The sequence below is a fragment of the Salmo salar genome, chromosome 13 (genome assembly GCF_965601325.2).
Source record: "Salmo salar chromosome 13, fSalSal1, whole genome shotgun sequence".
Taxonomy (NCBI): domain Eukaryota; kingdom Metazoa; phylum Chordata; class Actinopteri; order Salmoniformes; family Salmonidae; genus Salmo; species Salmo salar.
Window position 1 is genome coordinate 19,298,273 of NC_138303.1, and position 17,669 is coordinate 19,315,941.

General features: G+C 44.0%; 1 protein-coding gene across 2 annotated transcripts; it reads left to right on the top strand.

Moving 5' to 3' along the window:
* On the top strand, positions 1–17,407 carry LOC106566563 (SAM domain and HD domain 1). Of its 2 annotated transcripts, none has more exons than XM_014134687.3 (16): positions 1–349; positions 701–767; positions 960–1,032; positions 1,905–2,065; positions 5,588–5,703; positions 5,778–5,848; positions 5,962–6,117; positions 7,091–7,191; positions 10,174–10,282; positions 10,553–10,644; positions 10,810–10,925; positions 11,131–11,270; positions 11,393–11,482; positions 12,185–12,289; positions 12,385–12,522; positions 15,441–17,407. In XM_014134687.3, exons 1-16 carry the CDS (start codon positions 166–168, stop codon positions 15,588–15,590), a joined length of 1,869 nt encoding a protein of 622 aa, XP_013990162.2. In that variant the 5' UTR covers positions 1–165; the 3' UTR covers positions 15,591–17,407. The 2 variants fall into 2 exon arrangements, with proteins under 2 accessions (XP_013990162.2, XP_013990161.1); XM_014134686.3 differs by having other exon boundaries at positions 3–349; positions 11,387–11,482.
* The last annotated feature ends 262 nt before the right edge of the window (positions 17,408–17,669 follow it).

A 17,669-nucleotide genomic window follows, 5' to 3' on the forward strand; every position in this document is an offset into this window, starting at 1 on the left:
CTCCTTCTGGTCGGCCAGCCCAGTAAAAAAGGGAACTCGTTTCGGAAAGAGAACCAGTTTAGTAGACAATTTAGTAGAACGCGCCATAGTTTAAAAACACTTAGCGCGGAAGGAAGCCCCCAGTACCGGCTCGAAGGTGTTACCGGCACGGTTCAATCACCGATCATGATGGATATTCGAAAGCGTCCCAGAGAAGATTTGCCGAATTCTAGTAGTAGTGATCAGTTCAAAACCCCGGAGAAGCGGGTTTATGAGGCGGCGTGGCAGGACTTCGGGAAGTGGGGTGTCGAGGACGTTTGTAGATACCTGCGTCAAGAAGGTCACTGGACATGGGAGGATACATTCAGAGGTTCGTTTGTTTTGATCAGCGTTTTTGCATATCTTCGCTATCTAACTACACATATTTGATTGAACAAGCTTGGCTTGAAACGTGTCTTGAAAGCTTGAAACTAAATTGTGTTCCGTGGACGTGAGGGGGTCAAGAGCACCCAGAAAGACTACATTGTCCTTTGAACTACAGTACCTTAACTAGACTAACAAGTTCTTATCGCTTTAACTACGCACACACGGTTCTGGTTTAATGCCATGCAATTGACCTGTGACATTTTATTCTCATTGTGCATGTTTACACATCGTTAATGACTGACGCACACACAGGAAAGATGACCTGTTATTTTTTTTATTTTTTTTCCCCACACAGAGCAAAAGATGACAGGAGTGGGGTTACGATACCTCACAGAGACACTTCTGGATAAAATGGGTATAGGGTAGGTGTGGTGTTATGTTGGGTGTGGTGGTGGTATGCAAATCTTCAGTGGCATGGCAATCAAATGTGCACCGGGCCCTCTAATAACCTTGGTTGATTTGTGACATGTTTTTCAGTCAATGCCTCGGGTTGTGTTGTTTGTGCTTTTATGATTATGAAGTTGAACACACTCTCTCTCTCTCCTCCTCCTCAGGCCTCTAGGCACCCGGCTGCAGATCCTGCACAGTCTGAGGAAGCTGTGGCAGATGGCAGCAGAGACCATCAAGGTAACACAGACTGCACAACTAACCTCTGTTATCCTCCTCAAAGGCTAAAGAGAGGGAATGAAAGACAAAATGAGGGAGACATATGTGTGAAATTACGTATTTACCTGCTTCGTTTAATATTAATAGTTAACAATTATTCTTAACATTGGTCAAGAGAATTTCATAACTTGCAATACTGTGCTTGAGAAAGGATGGGTTCCCCCCCTCTCTTCTTTCTGCAGCTGGTCTGGGAATATCGTCAAGGACATCCTGTTATTGTTTCCAACCTTCTGGGCTTCTGTTCAACTTGGTCACACGGCATAAGACAAATGCCCTCTGAGAGTGACCGCAGTGTCTCAGTCATCCTGTTCTTCTCATATCTTTCAAGGGCACAGCTGTGTGGAGATATGAGATGAACAGAGGCTGGCTTGAACAGAGAGGAGTACGTTATAATGTTATCACTTGTTTGTGCGCAATGACCCGATACACACAGCCACAGGAAGAAAACAAGAGTGTACTGATCTGCTGGGGAGGGGTGGAACCAGCCATGACTAAGAGTTTTTTTTTAATTTAACAAGGCAAGTCAGTTAAGAACAAATTCTTATTTACAATGATGGCCTACTGGGGAACAGTGGGTTAACTGCCTTGTTCAGGGGCAGAACGACAGATTTTTAGCTTGTCCGCTCAGGGATTTGATCCAGCAACCTTTTGGTTACTGGCCCAATGCTCTAACCACTAGGCTACTGCTGCCCTTATATAAGACATCAGCATTTCCTGTATTGTCAGGCTCTCAAGATATGTACCGTCATCTATTCCAGAGAGAGAAAAAGAGGAAGTCTATTAGTATAGTCAGTAAGAGTATCAGCAATAACGTGTTTTATTGTCTCCTGTAGGTGTTTAATGACCCCATCCATGGCCATGTAGAGATGCATCCTCTGCTGGTCCGTATCATGGACACCCCTCAGTTCCAGAGGCTCCGCCACATCAAGCAGCTGGGAGGAGCGTACTTTGTCTTCCCTGGGGCCTCCCACAACCGCTTCGAACACTCCATAGGGTATGATTGTGGGTGCTTGAGTACTCCATAGGGCAGGGGTGGGCAATCATTTCGTCTTGAGGGCCACGTGAGGGCCACGTTGGGCCGCCCAAAATGAATAACCCCTCCCTTAAGCAAAAATAAAACATATTTTTAACTCAAACCTCCCCTGGGCTTGATTGAATGGGATCTGGTCTGCGGGCTGTATGTTGCCCACCCCTGCCATAGGGTAGTATTATGTGTATTATGTGTGCTTGAGCACTCCATAGGGCAGGAGTTCTCAAAGTGTGGTCCGTGGCCAGATTTCAGAATATACAGTGGCTTCAGAAAGTATTCACACCCATTCACTTTTTCCACATTTTGTTGTTTACCAAGTGGGATTAAAATGGATTGTCATTTTTTTGTGAATAGTTTACACAAAATACTCTAATGTCAAAGTGGAAGAAAAATGTGAACATTTGTAAAAAATAAAATGAACACATCTTGATCACAAGTATTCAATCCCTAGATTCAATACATGTTAATCACCTTTGGTGGCAATTTACAGCTGTGAGTCTTTCTGTTTCTAAGAGCTTTCCACACCTGGATTGTACGATATTTGCACAGAATTTATTTTTATTCTTTGGACTCTGTCAAGTTGGTTATTGATCATTGCTGGACAGCCATTTTCAAGTCTTGCCATTAGAATTTCATGCTGATTTTTAAGTCAGAACTGTAACTAGGCCACTCAGGGACATTCAATGTCGTCTTGGTAAGAAACTCCAGTGTAAGGTATATTTGGCCTTGTGTTTTAGGTTATTGTCCTGCTGAAAGGTGAATTTGTGTCTGTAGAAAGCAGACTGAACCAGGTTTTCCTCTAGAATTTGCCTGTGCTTAGCTATATTCAGTTTATTTTTATCATTAAAAAAACCTCCCTAGTCCTTGCAATGACAAATACCCATAACATGATGCAGCCACCACCATGCTTGAAAATATGTAGAGTTGTACTCTGTGTTGGATTTGCCCCAAACATAATGCTTTGTATTCAGGACAAAGTACATTTCTTTGCCACATTTTTGGCTGTTTTACTTTAGTGACTTACTGCAAGCAGGATGCGTTGTAGTATTTTTATTCAGGCTTCCTTCTTTTCACTCCATCAATTAGTTTAGTATTGTGGATCCATCCTCAGTTTTCTATCACAGCCATTAAACTCTAACTGTTTTAAAGTCACCATTGACCTCCTGGTGAATTCCCTTAGCGCTTTCCTTCCTCTCCGGCAACTGAGTTAGGAAGGACGCCTGTATCTTTGTAGTAACTGGGTGTAGTGACTGTTTTACTCATCTACAAGTAGGTGCCCTTGGTGAGGCATTGGAAAACCTCCCTGGTCTTTGTGGTTGAATCTGTTTTGAAATACATTGCTCGACTGAGGGACCTTATACATGCGTTCAGAAAGTATTCAGACCCGTTGACTTTTTCCACATTTTGTTACATTACAGCCTTATTCTAAAATAGATAGTTCTTTTTTTTTCAATCTACACACAATACCCAATAATGACAAAGCAATTCGTTCCAGTCACTGGCAGCAGAGAACTGGAAGGAAAGGCAAGTGGTGTTGGCTTTGGGGATGACCAGTGAGATATACCTGCTGGAGCGCGTGCTGCGGGTGGGTGTTGTTATCGTGACCAGTGAGCTAAGGCGGAGCTTTACCTAGCATAGACTTATAGATGACCTGGAGCCAGTGGGTCTGGCGACGAATATGTAGCGAGGGCCAGCCGACTAGAGCTTACAGGTTGCAGTGGTGGGTGGTATAAGGGGCTTTGGTAACAAAACGTATGGCACTGTGATAGACTGCATCCATTTTGCTGAGTAGAGTATTGGAAGCTATTTTGTAGATGCCATCGCTGAAGTCGGATCGGTAGGATAGTCAGTTTTACTAGGGTAAGTTTGGCGGCGTGAGTGAAGGAGGCTTTGTTGCGAAATAGAAAGCCGATTCTAGATTTAATTTTGGATTGGAGATGTTTAATATGAGTCTGGAAGGAGAGTTTACAGTCTAGCCAGACACCTAGATCGTTGTCCACATATTCTAAGTCAGAACCGTCCAGGGTAGTGATGGTGGGCGGATGCAGGCAGCGAATGGTTGAAAAGCATGCATTTGGTTTTACTAGCATTTAAGAGCAGTTGTAGGCCACGGAAGGAGTGTTGTATGGCATTGAAGCTCGTTTGGAGTTTAGTTAACACAGTGTCCAAAGAAGGACCGGAAGTATACAGAATGGTGATGTCAGCATAGAGCTGGATCAGGGAATCACCAGCAGCAAGAGCGACATCATTGATATATACAGAGAAAAGAGTCGGCCTGAGAATTGAACCCTGTGGTACCCCCATAGAGACTGCCAGAGGTCCGGACAACAGGCCCTCCGATTTAACACACTGATGGAGGCAAGAGTGTGCAAGGCGGTATTGATTGTGCCACTGTCTGTCACTCAAATGTTTCTCTTGACCTGTGCATCTACAATATATACTTTAATTCATAGGCTAGGTTGTAGCAACCTCCACGATGGGTATTGAAAGGATTTTGTAATATCTGTACATTATAGGAACACCTGTAATTACAAAAGTACCATGATGAATGTTTTGCTTGAGATTAAGAATCAGTGGTAGACACTTTGTAAGTGCATGAAGAGGTCACCTATACACAAGTCATATGCCTGTTTGTTGAAACTATACTTTCATTTCCTGTTCATACTATGTTCCAGTCTTTCTTCTGGTAGCACATGATCTCAATAGGAAGTAGAAGGATTGGAAAACGAACTGCAAATAACCATAAACGAAGCTCCGCCTAGCAGAAACATCTTTGTTAGCTACTATTAATTATGAGCTTATATGGTATTAAAGTTAAGGGACATCACCCTGGGCGGGGTGAACCTCAGTAAGGGATAAAAAGGGGAAACACCCTATTTTGAACTGAGTGTGTTACTTGCAAATTACTGTTAGTGTCTGCTCTGGGTTGCAATCCTTATTAAACAAACTAACCTCTGATCAAATAAGTTTCCGGTGGTCTCTTGTATGAACAGGGCAGAAATCCCTAACAGTACAGGGACAATTTGAGTATCATGTAGTAGCCTAAACTTATCGATGTTACACTGAGCTGGGTGAATGAAATATGAATGATAGTCATCCAATATGCTGTAATAGAAATAAGGTAGTGCTCATTAAAAAACTGCGTCCTCCCTCATCTTAAACGGCGCTGGAGTACTTATATAGTCAATTTACCTTAAGGGAAGCTTAGGTTCCACCCTTCTCCCAAAGTGTATAGGCTATGCTTACACCAATCATATGCTTTTAAATCCATAATGGGAAGTGTTCAAGTGCACACTTCTGGAAAAGCGTGGAGAATTGGGATTCAGCCTATGTGGTTTCAGAGGCCCTATCCTGCATTTAAAAGACAACAGAAACTGGCCTAGTTGCTTTTCAGACCCGAGCCCCTTCCCACCCCTGTGGTAGCCTGGCAGGTTTAATTGGTTGTACAATGATTATTCATTGGTTGTGTTGTGGTTGTGTTTTCAGGGTGGGCTACCTAGCAGGTCGGCTGGTCCAGGAGTTGAATGAGAGACAACCTGAGCTCCTCATCTCCAGTAGAGACATCCTGTGTGTCCAGATTGCTGGGCTCTGTCACGACCTGGGTGAGTCTCACTCCCTCCCTCCTTCCCTCCCTCCCCTTTCCAATCTTATTCTGTTGAATGTGATTTCTTTCCAGGTCATGGTCCTTTCTCTCACATGTTTGATAGGATGTTCATCCCCAAAATGTGTCCAAAGTCCAAGTGGAAGGTAAGACTACAGTCTGAATAACCTCCTCTTTCTTGTCATAGCATTCTCTCCTCATCTTCCTGTGTGGGCGTGAGAATGTCTGTGTCACATGTATATTTATGTGTGTGTTACAGCACGAGGAGGCGTCCCTTGCGATGTTTGACCACCTGGTGTCTGTGAATGCCTTAGAGCCGGTGATGAAGGATCATGGCCTGGTCCTACCTGATGACCTGGTCTTCATCAAGGAACAGATCGCGGGACCACAGAACACTGTCCCCCTCAGACAGGGGGTGAGTCAGGAACCCTGCCCCTCTCAGACGGGGGGTGAGTCAGGAACCCTGCCCCTCTCAGACGGGGGGGGTGAGTCGGGAACCCTGCCCCTCTCAGACGGGGGGGGTGAGTCGGGAACCCTGCCCCTCTCAGACGGGGGGGGTGAGTCGGGAACCCTGCCCCTCTCAGACGGGGGGGGTGAGTCGGGAACCCTGCCCCTCTCAGACGGGGGGGTGAGTCGGGAACCCTGCCCCTCTCAGACGGGGGGGGTGAGTCGGGAACCCTGCCCCTCTCAGACGGGGGGGGTGAGTCGGGAACCCTGCCCCTCTCAGACGGGGGGGGTGAGTCGGGAACCCTGCCCCTCTCAGACGGGGGGGGTGAGTCGGGAACCCTGCCCCTCTCAGACGGGGGGGGTGAGTCGGGAACCCTGCCCCTCTCAGACGGGGGGGGTGAGTCGGGAACCCTGCCCCTCTCAGACGGGGGGGGTGAGTCGGGAACCCTGCCCCTCTCAGACGGGGGGGGTGAGTCGGGAACCCTGCCCCTCTCAGACGGGGGGGGGTGAGTCGGGAACCCTGCCCCTCTCAGACGGGGGGGGTGAGTCGGGAACCCTGCCCCTCTCAGACGGGGGGGGTGAGTCGGGAACCCTGCCCCTCTCAGACGGGGGGGGTGAGTCGGGAACCCTGCCCCTCTCAGACGGGGGGGTGAGTCTTACCTCCCTAATCTTACATTTGCACACACTGTATATAGATTTTTTATTTTGTGTTATTGACTGTACTTTTGTTTATCCCATGTGTAACTGTTGTTTTTGTCGCGCTGCTTTATCTTGGCCAGGTCGCAGTTGTAAATGAGAACTTGTTCTCAACTGGCCTACCTGGTTAAATATATACAATAAAAACTCTGGTTAAGTATCCCTTGAACTAATTTGGAGTTACTGTACATGCTCAGATTTCAAAGGATTAGTCTAATTCTGAGTCTGTTGTTGTCTTTCCACAGTGGCCTTATAAGGGTCGTCCAGAGGATAAGTCTTTCCTCTATGAGATTGTGGCCAACAAAATGAGCGGCATCGATGTGGACAAGTGGGACTACTTCGCTAGGTGAGTACCCCAGTTGGAGTTGATCTCTCTTATAAACCATCATCAGTTACTGGAGTAAGCTATATAGAGTATGTGTCGTAATACCCATAAAACCTAGCGGTCAAACGGAAATGGTTTCAATCATTTTTCCCATAGGGGATTTTATAAACACTTAAAATAAGGGCTGTGTTTCGTTCTGATAACTGTGTAAATCTCTCTAGGACAGGGTGACTTGTATCAATATATTTGCCTGTATTTAGAGCTAACTGTTGATAAGTCACCTTCTCCAAGAGATTTACATGGTTATCAAAACATCACACCAGGGTAAGCCTACAAGAAACACAGCCCTCATTTTAAGTGTTTCTAAAATCCCCTATGGGGAAAAATGATTGGAACCATTTCCTTGTTTGACCACTAGGTTTTATGGGTTATATGACCCCTCCACTGTGGGGCTCTATTAGAGATCTAACAATACATAGGACCACTGGTGTACACTACCGTTCAAAAGTTTGGGGTCACTTAGAAATGTCCTTTTTTTAAAGAAAAGCAAATAAAAATGTCCATTGAAATAATATCAAATTGATCAGAAATACAGTGTAGACATTGTTAATGTTGTAAATGACTATTGTAGCTGGAAACGGCTAATATTTAATGGAATATCTACATAGGCGTACAGAGGCCCATTATCAGCAACCATCACTCCTGTGTTCCATTGGACATTGTGCTAGCTAATCCAAGTTTATCATTTTAAAAGGCTAATTGATCATTAGAAAACCCTTTTGCAATTATGTTAGCACAGCTGAAAACTTTTGTTCTGATTAAAGAAGGCCAGTTTTATTGCTTTTTTTTAGACTAGTTGAGTTTCTGGAGCATCAGCATTTGTGGGTTTGATTACAGGCTCAATGTCCCCCAAAAAATGTTGTTCACCTTTTATTTAACCAGGTAGGTCAGTTGAACAAGTTCTCAACTGTGACCTGGCCAAGATAAAGCAAAGCAGTGCGACAAAAACAACAGAGTTGCACATAAACAAACGTACAGTCAATAACACAATAGATGTTTTCTATGTACAGTGTGTGCAAATGTAGAAGAGTAGGGAGGTAAGGCAATAAATAGTCCATAGAGGTGAAATCATTACAATTTAGCGTTAACACTGGAGTGATAGATGTGCAGATGATGACGTGCAATTAGAGATACTGGGGTGCAAAAGAGCAGGAAGATAAATAACAATATGGGGATGAGGTAGTTGGGTGTGCTATTTACAGATGGGCTGTGTGCAGGTACAGTGATCGGTAAGCTGCTCTGACAGCTGATGCTTGAAGTTAGAGGATATAAGTCTCCAGCTTCAGTGATTTTTGCAATTCGTTCCAGTCATTGGCAGCAGAGAACTGGAAGGAAAGGCGGTCAAAGGAAGTGTTGGCTTTGGGGGTGACCAGTGAAATATACCTGCTAGAGCATGTGCTACGGGTGGGTGTTGCTATGGTGGGCAGGATGAGGCGGGGCTTTACCTAGGAAAGACTTATAGATGACCTGGAGCCAGTGGGTTTGGCGACAAAACGAATGGCGCTGTGATGGACTACATCCAGTTTGCAGAGTAGAGTGTTGGAGGCTATTTTGTAAATGATATCACCAAAGTCAAGAATTGGTAGGATAGTCAGTTTTACGAGGGTATGTTTGGCAGCATGCTTGAAGGAGGCTTTGTTGCGAATAGGAAGCCGATTCTAGATTTAATTTTAGATTGGAGATGTTTAATGTGAGTCTGGGAAGAGTTTACAGTCTAACCCGCACCTAGGTATTTGTAGTTGTCCACATATTCTAAGTCAGAACCGTTCAGAGTAGTGATGCTAGGCGGGCGGGCGGGTGCGGGCAGCAATCGGTTGAAGAGCATGCATTTAGTTTTACTAGCATTTAAGAGCAGTTGTAGGCCACGGAAGGAGTGTTGTATGGCATTGAAGCCCGTTTGGAGGTTTGCTACACAGTGTCCAAAGAAGGGCCAGATGTATACAGAATGGTGTTGTCTGCGTAGAGGTGGATAAAAGAATCACCTGCAGCAAGAGCGATTATTTATATATCTCATTGATATATACAGGGAAAAGAGTCGGCCTGAGAATTGAACCCTGTGGCACCCCCATAGAGACTGCCTGAGATCCGGACAACAGGCCCTGTGATTTGACACACTGAACTCTATCTGAGAAGTAGTTAGTGAACCAGGCGAGCCAATCATTTGAGAAACCAAGTCTATTGAGTCTGCCGATAAGAATGCGGTGATTGACAGTCGAAAGCCTTGTCCAGGTCGATGAAGACGGCTGCACAGTACTGTCTTTTATCGATGGCGGTTATATCGTTTAGGACCTTGAGCATGGCTGAGGTGCACCTGTGACCAGCTCGGAAACCAGATTGCATAGTGGAGAAGGTACGGTGGGATTCGAAATGGTCGTTCATCTGTTTGTTAACTAGGTTTTTGAAGATTTTAGTAAGGCAGGGCAGGATGGATATGGGTCTGTATAATAGTTTGGGTCTAGAGTGTCTCCCCCTTTGAAGAGGGGGATGAGCGCAACAGCTATCCAATCTTTGGGGATCTCAGACGATACGAAATAGAGGTTGAACAGGCTAGTAATAGGGATTGCAATCATTTTGGCGGATAATTTTAGAAAGAGAGGGTCCAGATTGTCCGCATTCAGGGCTCCAACCACCCAATTTATAATTGGAAGAAAGTGCACTTTGGGCAGCTTTCCATCAATCTCTCTCTCCCTCTCTTTCTGTTTCAATTCTGTTTTATTTTAGAGCAGAGGAAATTAATACAAATGTACATTTTGTTTAGTGAGCTTTTATTATTATTATTATTTTTTTTTTTTACTTAAATGACAACAGGAACATACAAACAATTACGTCAGGAGTATTACAACAGGACAGCAGTTTAAACACATTTAAACAAAATGGATACATAAAGAAAAGGATAACCCAGACTGAAGACCAAACCAACACTCTCTCTTTCCCTCCCCATAGGGACTGCTACCACCTGGGCATCCAAAATAACTTTGACTACCATCGCTTCCTCAAGTTTGCTCGTGTGTGTGAGGTAGATGGGAAGAAGCAGATCTGCACTAGAGAAAAGGTGAAGGCTTGGCCCTAGATTTCACCTCCCATTCATTCCTTTCATTGTTATGTTTTCATTCAACTTGAAGTAATGAGGTATTAGCCTACTTTATTGGTGATATAGACTAGGCCCAGCTATAGACTAGTGTCCTGTCTAGGGGGTGTACTTGTACATCAAGCTGCCTCACGCTACAGAATCAGAAGATGGGGCAGGAGCCTATGGGCCGCTCTGGCTCGGACAAGGTCACTTACGTTACCGGTGATATCCATGTGTGTTGTCCGCATTCAGGAAGTGGGTAATCTGTACGACATGTTCCACACACGCAACTACCTCCACAGAAAAGCCTACCAGCACAAAGTGGGACACATAATAGAGACAATGTAAGTGCTCTCACATCAACAGCTATTCATTCTACTGTTAAATATCTAGCTGACTTACAATCTCTTATATAGTCATACATTCAGGTGTTTTTCTGCTGTATGTTATGGGTTCAAAATTACATGTTTGATTTAAGTGCGTGTGTGCCTGTGTCTGTCTTGATTCAGGATCACAGAGGCCTTCGTCAAGGCAGAACCCTACATCCAGATTCAAGGTTCAGAGGGAAATATGTTCACCATCTCCACAGCAATATATGACATGGAGGCCTACACTAAACTCACTGGTCAGTTCAACCCCATAGAAATATAATATGTAGAATGGCTCTCTCTGGTCTTGTCTACTCACTCTCATTATATGGTTCAAACCTCTTTGGTTGTCAGGGTTTTATTCTCGGTGTCATGGCTGCCCTAACAGGCTGGGTTTGGTTTGCATGATTAACCTCTTCTCTTCCCACACTCCTTGTCTCTCCCCCCCCCCCCCCCATGTAGACCATGTGTTTGAGCAGATCCTGTACTCTTCATCCTCTGAGCTGGCCGAGGCCAGAAAGATCCTCCAGAACATCACCTGCAGAAACCTCTACAAGAATGTGGGACAGACCCAAGCCAAGAAACGTGTGGAGGTCTCACAGGTGTGTGTGTGCATGTCTGGGGGATGGAGGGTGAATATCCTCCCATGGCTTTCTAGGTGAGCTTTTTTTAGAAGATCCATATTATGTGCCTCTCATCCTCCTCTTCTCTCGCCCAGGAACAGCTCCTGAAATGGGCAAGTGAATTGGCGACGTGCAGGCCTGAGAGCGACCTCCAGGGCCTCACTCTAGAGCCAGGGGACTTTGTAGTCAATGTGAGTGTCCAGTCTTTTTACCTCAATCAGGGAACTGATCAAAGACAAAACATGTCACATAACATGCCCGTCTATAGATAACCCTTTATTACTGTTTGCGTTATTGGAAGTATGTCAATCAATAACATTTGTTTTTATAAAGCCCTTTTGACATCAGCAGTTGTCACAAAGTGTTTTACAGATACCCAGCCTAAAACTCTAAAGAGCAAGCAATGCTGATGTAGAAGCACAGTGGCTAGGAAAAACTCCCTAGAAAAGAAGAAACCTAGAGGAACCAGGCTCTGAGGGGTGGCCAGTCTTCTTCTGACTGTACCAGGTGGAGATTTAAGAGGACATATTTGCCATGAAGGCCAGATTAACCACCATTTTTTGGGGGCGGGTTATTAAACAACTAATTGACCAACGTTGGTTTAATTACTTGAATTCCATTTAGTTCTAGGTTTTTTGTGAGCCCAACACACTGTTTCTCTAGAGAGAAATCAAATCCTTCACAATTAAAAAGCTCAAATATTTTGTCATTATTTCATAATGCATTTAATGTTTTATAAAAATGACAGATATCGAAAACCGTAACACTTTTTTTAATAACCGAACCGACCTAGAAAAGCAGTAATCGCTCAGCACTACTCTCTTTGACTCTTTACCTATCTCTCTCTCTCCCGCCTTATCTCTGTCTGTTCCTCTTTTAATTCTCTTCATCAGATCATCAACATGGACTGGGGTATGAAGGAGAAGAACCCCATCAACAACATGCGTTTCTACTGTAAGAATACCCCAACCAAAACCACCCAGATCAGCAGGGACCAGGTCAATACTACAATGCACTCTCAAATCTTTTTAGAAATAGTCTGTTCTTTTTGGATCTTGAAAACATTATTTGACATGATTGTTCTCCCCTGTAGGTGTCTCAGATGCTGCCAGATCGGTTTGCTGAGCAGCTGATCAGGGTCTACTTTAAGAAGAGAGATGAGAAGACTGTGGAGGCAGCTAAGATGAACTTTGTCAAGTGGTGCATGGACAACAACTTCTCCAAGCCTCAGGTCAGGAGGCCTCTGTCTTTCATTTACTGTATGGATCTCTTTATCTCAAACTGTTAGCGTTGTGTGGGGAAGATGGCATTCGAGTGCAAGGCTAAGCCAGCTAGCTATGACCAGCTTACCTGCACCACACATAATCAATCAAAAAAATGCTTTTATAAAGTCATTTTTACATCAGCCGATGTCACAAAGTGCTTATACAAGAACCCAGCCTAAAACCCCAAACAGCAAGTAATGTAGATGTAGAAGCACGGTGGCTAGGAAAAACTCCCTACAAAGGCAGGAACCTAGGAAGATACCTAGAGAGGAACCAGGCTCCTAAGGGTGGCCAGTACTCTTCTGGCTGTGCCGGATTCATAGATGACCAGCAGGGTCTAATAATAATAATAATAATAATAATAATAATAATAATCAGTGGTTGTAGAGGGTGCGACAGGTCAGCACCTCCATGAGTAAATGTCAGTTGGCTTTCAGAGCCGATCATTCAGAGTTAGACAGCAGGTGCGGTAGAGAGAGTCGAAAACAGCAGGTCCCGGGACAAGGTTGCATGTCCGGTGAACAGGACATGGTTCCATAGCCGCAGGCAGAACAGTTGAAACTGGAGCAGCAGCACGACCAGGTGGACTGCAGACAGCAAGGAGTCATCAGCCCAGGTAGTCCTGAGGTATGGTCCTTGGGCTCAGGTCCTCCGAGAAAAGAGAAAGAGAGAATTAGAGGTAGCATACAGGACACCGGATAAGACAGGAGAAATACTCCAGATATAACAGACTGACCCTAGCCCCCCGACACACACTATTGCAGCATAATTACTGGAGGCTGAGACAGGTGGGGTTGGGAGACCCTGTGGTCCCGTCCAACTATACCCCCAGACAGGGCCAACCAGGCAGGATATAACCCCACCCACTTTGCCAAAGCACAGCCCCCACAACACTAGAGGAATATCTTCAACCACCAACTTACTACCCTGAGACGAGGCCAAGTATAGCCCACGAAGATCTCCCACACGGCACGGACCCGAGGGGGGTGCCAAACCGGACAGGAAGATCACGTTAGAGACTCAACCCACTCAAGTGACGCACCCCTCCTAGGGATGGCATGGAAGAGCGCCAGTAAGCTAGTGACTCAGCCCCGTAATAGGGTTAGAGGCAGAGAATCCCAGTGGAGAGAGGGGAACCGGCCAGGCAGAAACGGCAAGGGTGGTTCGTCGCTCCAGTGCCTTTCTGTTCACCTTCACACCCCTGGGTCAGACTACACTCAATCATAGGACCTGCTGATGAGATGAGTCTTCAGTAAAGACTTAAAGGTTGAGACTGAGTCTGCGTTTCTCACAAGGATAGGTAGACCATTCCATAAAAATGGAGCTCTATAGGAGAAAGCCCTGCCTCCAGCTGTTTGCTTAGAAATTCTAGGGACAATAAGGAGGCCTGCATCTTGTGACCATAGAATACGTGTAGATATGTATGGCAGGACCAAATCGGAGCGATGGATAGGAGCAAGCCCATGTAATGCTTTGTAGGTTAGCAGTAAAACCTTGAAATCAGCCCTAACTTTAACAGGAAGCCAGTGTAGAGAGGCTAGCATTGGAGTAATGTGATCACATTTTTTGGTTCTAGTCAAGATTCTAGCAGCCGTGTTTAGCACTAACTAAAGTTTGTTTAGTGCTTTAGCCGGAGAGTAGAGCATTGCAGTAGTCTAATCTAGAAGTGACAAAAGCATGGGTTCATTTGTCTGCATTTTTGGGTAAAGTTTCTGATTTTTGCAATGTTACTTAGATGGAAAAAAGCTGTCCTTGAAACAGTCTTGATATGTTCATCAAAAGAGAGATCAGGGTCCAGAGTAACGCCGAGGTCCTTTACAGTTTTATTTGAGATGAATTGTCAGATCCAACAGAAGATCTCTTTGTTTCTTGGGACCTAGAACTAACATCTCTTTTTTTTTTTGTCTGAATTTAAAAGTAAAAAATTAAGTAAAAATAAGTAACTTCCTAATGTCTGAAATACAGGCTTCCATGGAGGGCAATTTTGGGGCTTCTCCATGTTTTATCGAAAATGTACAGCTGTGTCAAGTCCGCATAGCAGTGAAAGTTAACATTGTTTCCGAATGACATCACTAAAATGGAACCTTGAGGAACACCGAAACTTACAGTTGATTTGTCTGACGACAAACCATCCACAGAGATAAACTGATATCTTTCCGACAGATAAGATCTAAACCAGGCCAGAACTTGACCGTGTAGACCAATTTGGGTTTCCAGTCTCTACAAAAGTATGTGGTGATCGATGGTATCAAAAGCAGCACTAAGGTCTAGGAGCATGAGGACATATGCAGAGCCTCGGTCTGACACCATTAAAAGGTCATTTACCACCTTCGAGTGCAGTCAGTGTTATGATGGGATCTAAAACCAGACTGAAGCGTTTTGTATACGTTGTTAGTTTACAGGAAGGCAGTGAGTTGCTGCGCAACAGATTATTATTTTTTTAATTGGGAGATTCGATATAGGCCGATAGTATTTCATATTTTCTGGGTCAAGGTTTGGCTTTTTCAAGAGAGGCTTTATTACTGCCACTTTTAGTGAGCTTGGTACACATCCGGTGGATAGAGAGCCGTTTATTATGTTCAACATAGGAGGGCCAAGCACAGGAAGCAGCTCTTTCTGTAGTTTAGTTGGAATAGGGTCCAATATGAAGCTTGAAGGTTTAGAGGCCATGTCTATTTTCATCAATGTGTCAAGAGATATAGTATTAAAAAACTTGAGTGTGTCCCTCCCTCTCCTGGCAGTGTTGTGAAGACTCAGGACAACTGAGCTTTGGAGAAATACAGAGATTTAAAGAGGAATCCGTCATTTGCTTTCTAATGATCATCTTACTTTTTCCACATTTTAAAATTGACTCTGGTATCTGTTTGTTTTCACGTTTGTTTAGGACGGAGATTCGATTGCACCGGAGCTCACCCCTCTGACGCGAAGCTGGGCCCACGATGATGAGAACCATGATGGAGCGGATATCCAGGGAGGAAGAAGCAGGGCTGCAGTCAACATTGGACAAGAGAAGGCAAAAGCCAGACTCTTTTAGGAGGATGAGAAAGAGGATCTGTCTGTTTACTTCTTATGGCAGTTGTCACCAATCCTGGTTCTGGAGAGCTACAGGGTATGCAAGGATTTGTTCCAACCCAGCACTAACACACCTGATTCAGCTATTCTAGGTTATAATGATTAAATGAGTAGCTGAATCAGTCGTGTTGATGCTGGGTTGGAACAAACCGTTGCATGCCCTAGTGCTCCCTAGGACTAGGGGTTGGGGACCAAAGATGGTGGATAAATGATGTCTTGCTCAGGCCATTTACCGTTGAAAAAGATTGTCATTGTTCTAGTCTTAAAGGAAAACTCCCCCCAAAATGCTGTTTTTTGTTGTCATTAGTCCATTGTTGATACAGCACCAATTGTTTTGCATTTCAGCAATCAAGTTAAAGATATCTAACTTTCAAAATACAGAAATACAGCCGGTATGATGCAAAACGAAGCATCATACCGGCTGTATTTCTGTATTTTGAAAGTTATGCAGTATATCTTGAACTTGATTGCTGAAATGCAAAACATTTTGGGAGTATATCAACAATGGTCTAATGAAACAAATACCAAAGTATAGTTTTTGGGATAGCAGCTGGGTCTGGTCTGCTTAGTTCATTGACTCTATATGAACCAGAGAGAATGAGGGAGTTGGAGATCAGTGTCCTTGGGCAACGTCCAGAAGAAGTCCTTTGGCTCAGGGTTCTGTTCTCTCAGGTCTGTTCCGGATTATATCATAGTCTTTATTTTATTCGCTTTTTATCTCGTTTCTATTTTAAGCATATGTTATAGGTTTTTAAGTGCGGTTATTTTGCCTTGTGCCGTTATCGGAGTCATTGTGGTATTGCATTGTACGAGAAGTGTGGGAGCATGTGAGTGTGAAAGTAGTTGCGCCAGGTTCCTCACTTTTCCCTGGCTATGCATCTTGATGTGCCACTATCATACAGGCATCTTTCAGATAGCCTAGCAGCAACTGTTACATATTCATCCAACCTGATGAAAGTTGTTCTCAAACCCTTTTTGGACAATCATGCTTGTTTTACATTGTAGCTGAATGTGTAATTGTTCCATGGTATTGTTTCACCATTTTGTCTTTCAGGACATTCTTTCTTATACGCATGGTTTCTACAAGGTTTTAGTTTATATATAGGCACCCACCATAGTTAACCTGGTCGTTGACATACGTACAGTAGGTTTGTTGAGGTAGGGGTTGACTAAAGCACATAAAGATCAGAGATCTGTCTACCGTATAGCTTGATTATTTTCCCAAAAGTTGGTCACTTGAACTGACAAACAGAGATGGGTCACAGTGTGCAGTGCGGTGTGGGTAGTGTTCTTAGTTATACATACACAATGCATGCGGTGTGTGATTCAGATCTGAAACTTTTTTGGGTTTTGATTCTCTGACATTGGTTTTGATTTTGAAAAGGGACTGTTTCTGATTAGTGTGGTGTTTTTCTAAGTGCTGCGTTATCACATTGTTTACATCCATGTTACCTACCTACCTGTCTACTGACTGGTATCATGTGTGAGTCTGGTTATCTTCATTTAAACAATATAAACACAACGTTTACCGTACAGTCTGCATCAAGATCAGTCCACTGCATCAAGATCAGTCCACAGCTGTTGGTCATTGATGGTATGTTTGTTGATTTAATTATGTGCTTCGTGCAATTTTTTTAATATTTATATAATATATATATTTATATAATATATTATATAATGAAAGACAAATTGTAGAGACAGTCTCACTGTTTGAGGGATTTTATGATACAGAGTGCAACTGTCAAAAGCTGTGAAATACAACTATTTTCTCTGCCTGGCTATCTGACTTCTGTTTTCTTAGAGCTCTGTGTAGATGTCTTTTAGCACAGGTCTGAGATCAGCATTCCCTCACTATATCCTCAACTTAACCATGCGAGGGGTGAACTCAAAGCTGACGTGATCAGTTCTGTGTCTTTGAACGTCATCCAGTGTTTCACATCTTTCTCCACTAGAGGGCGATACAGACGTCCCCTTTCCATAGAGGGGATTTTCTGTAAAGCAGAAACGGCTCTGGCAACAACCACATATCTAACTATGTATA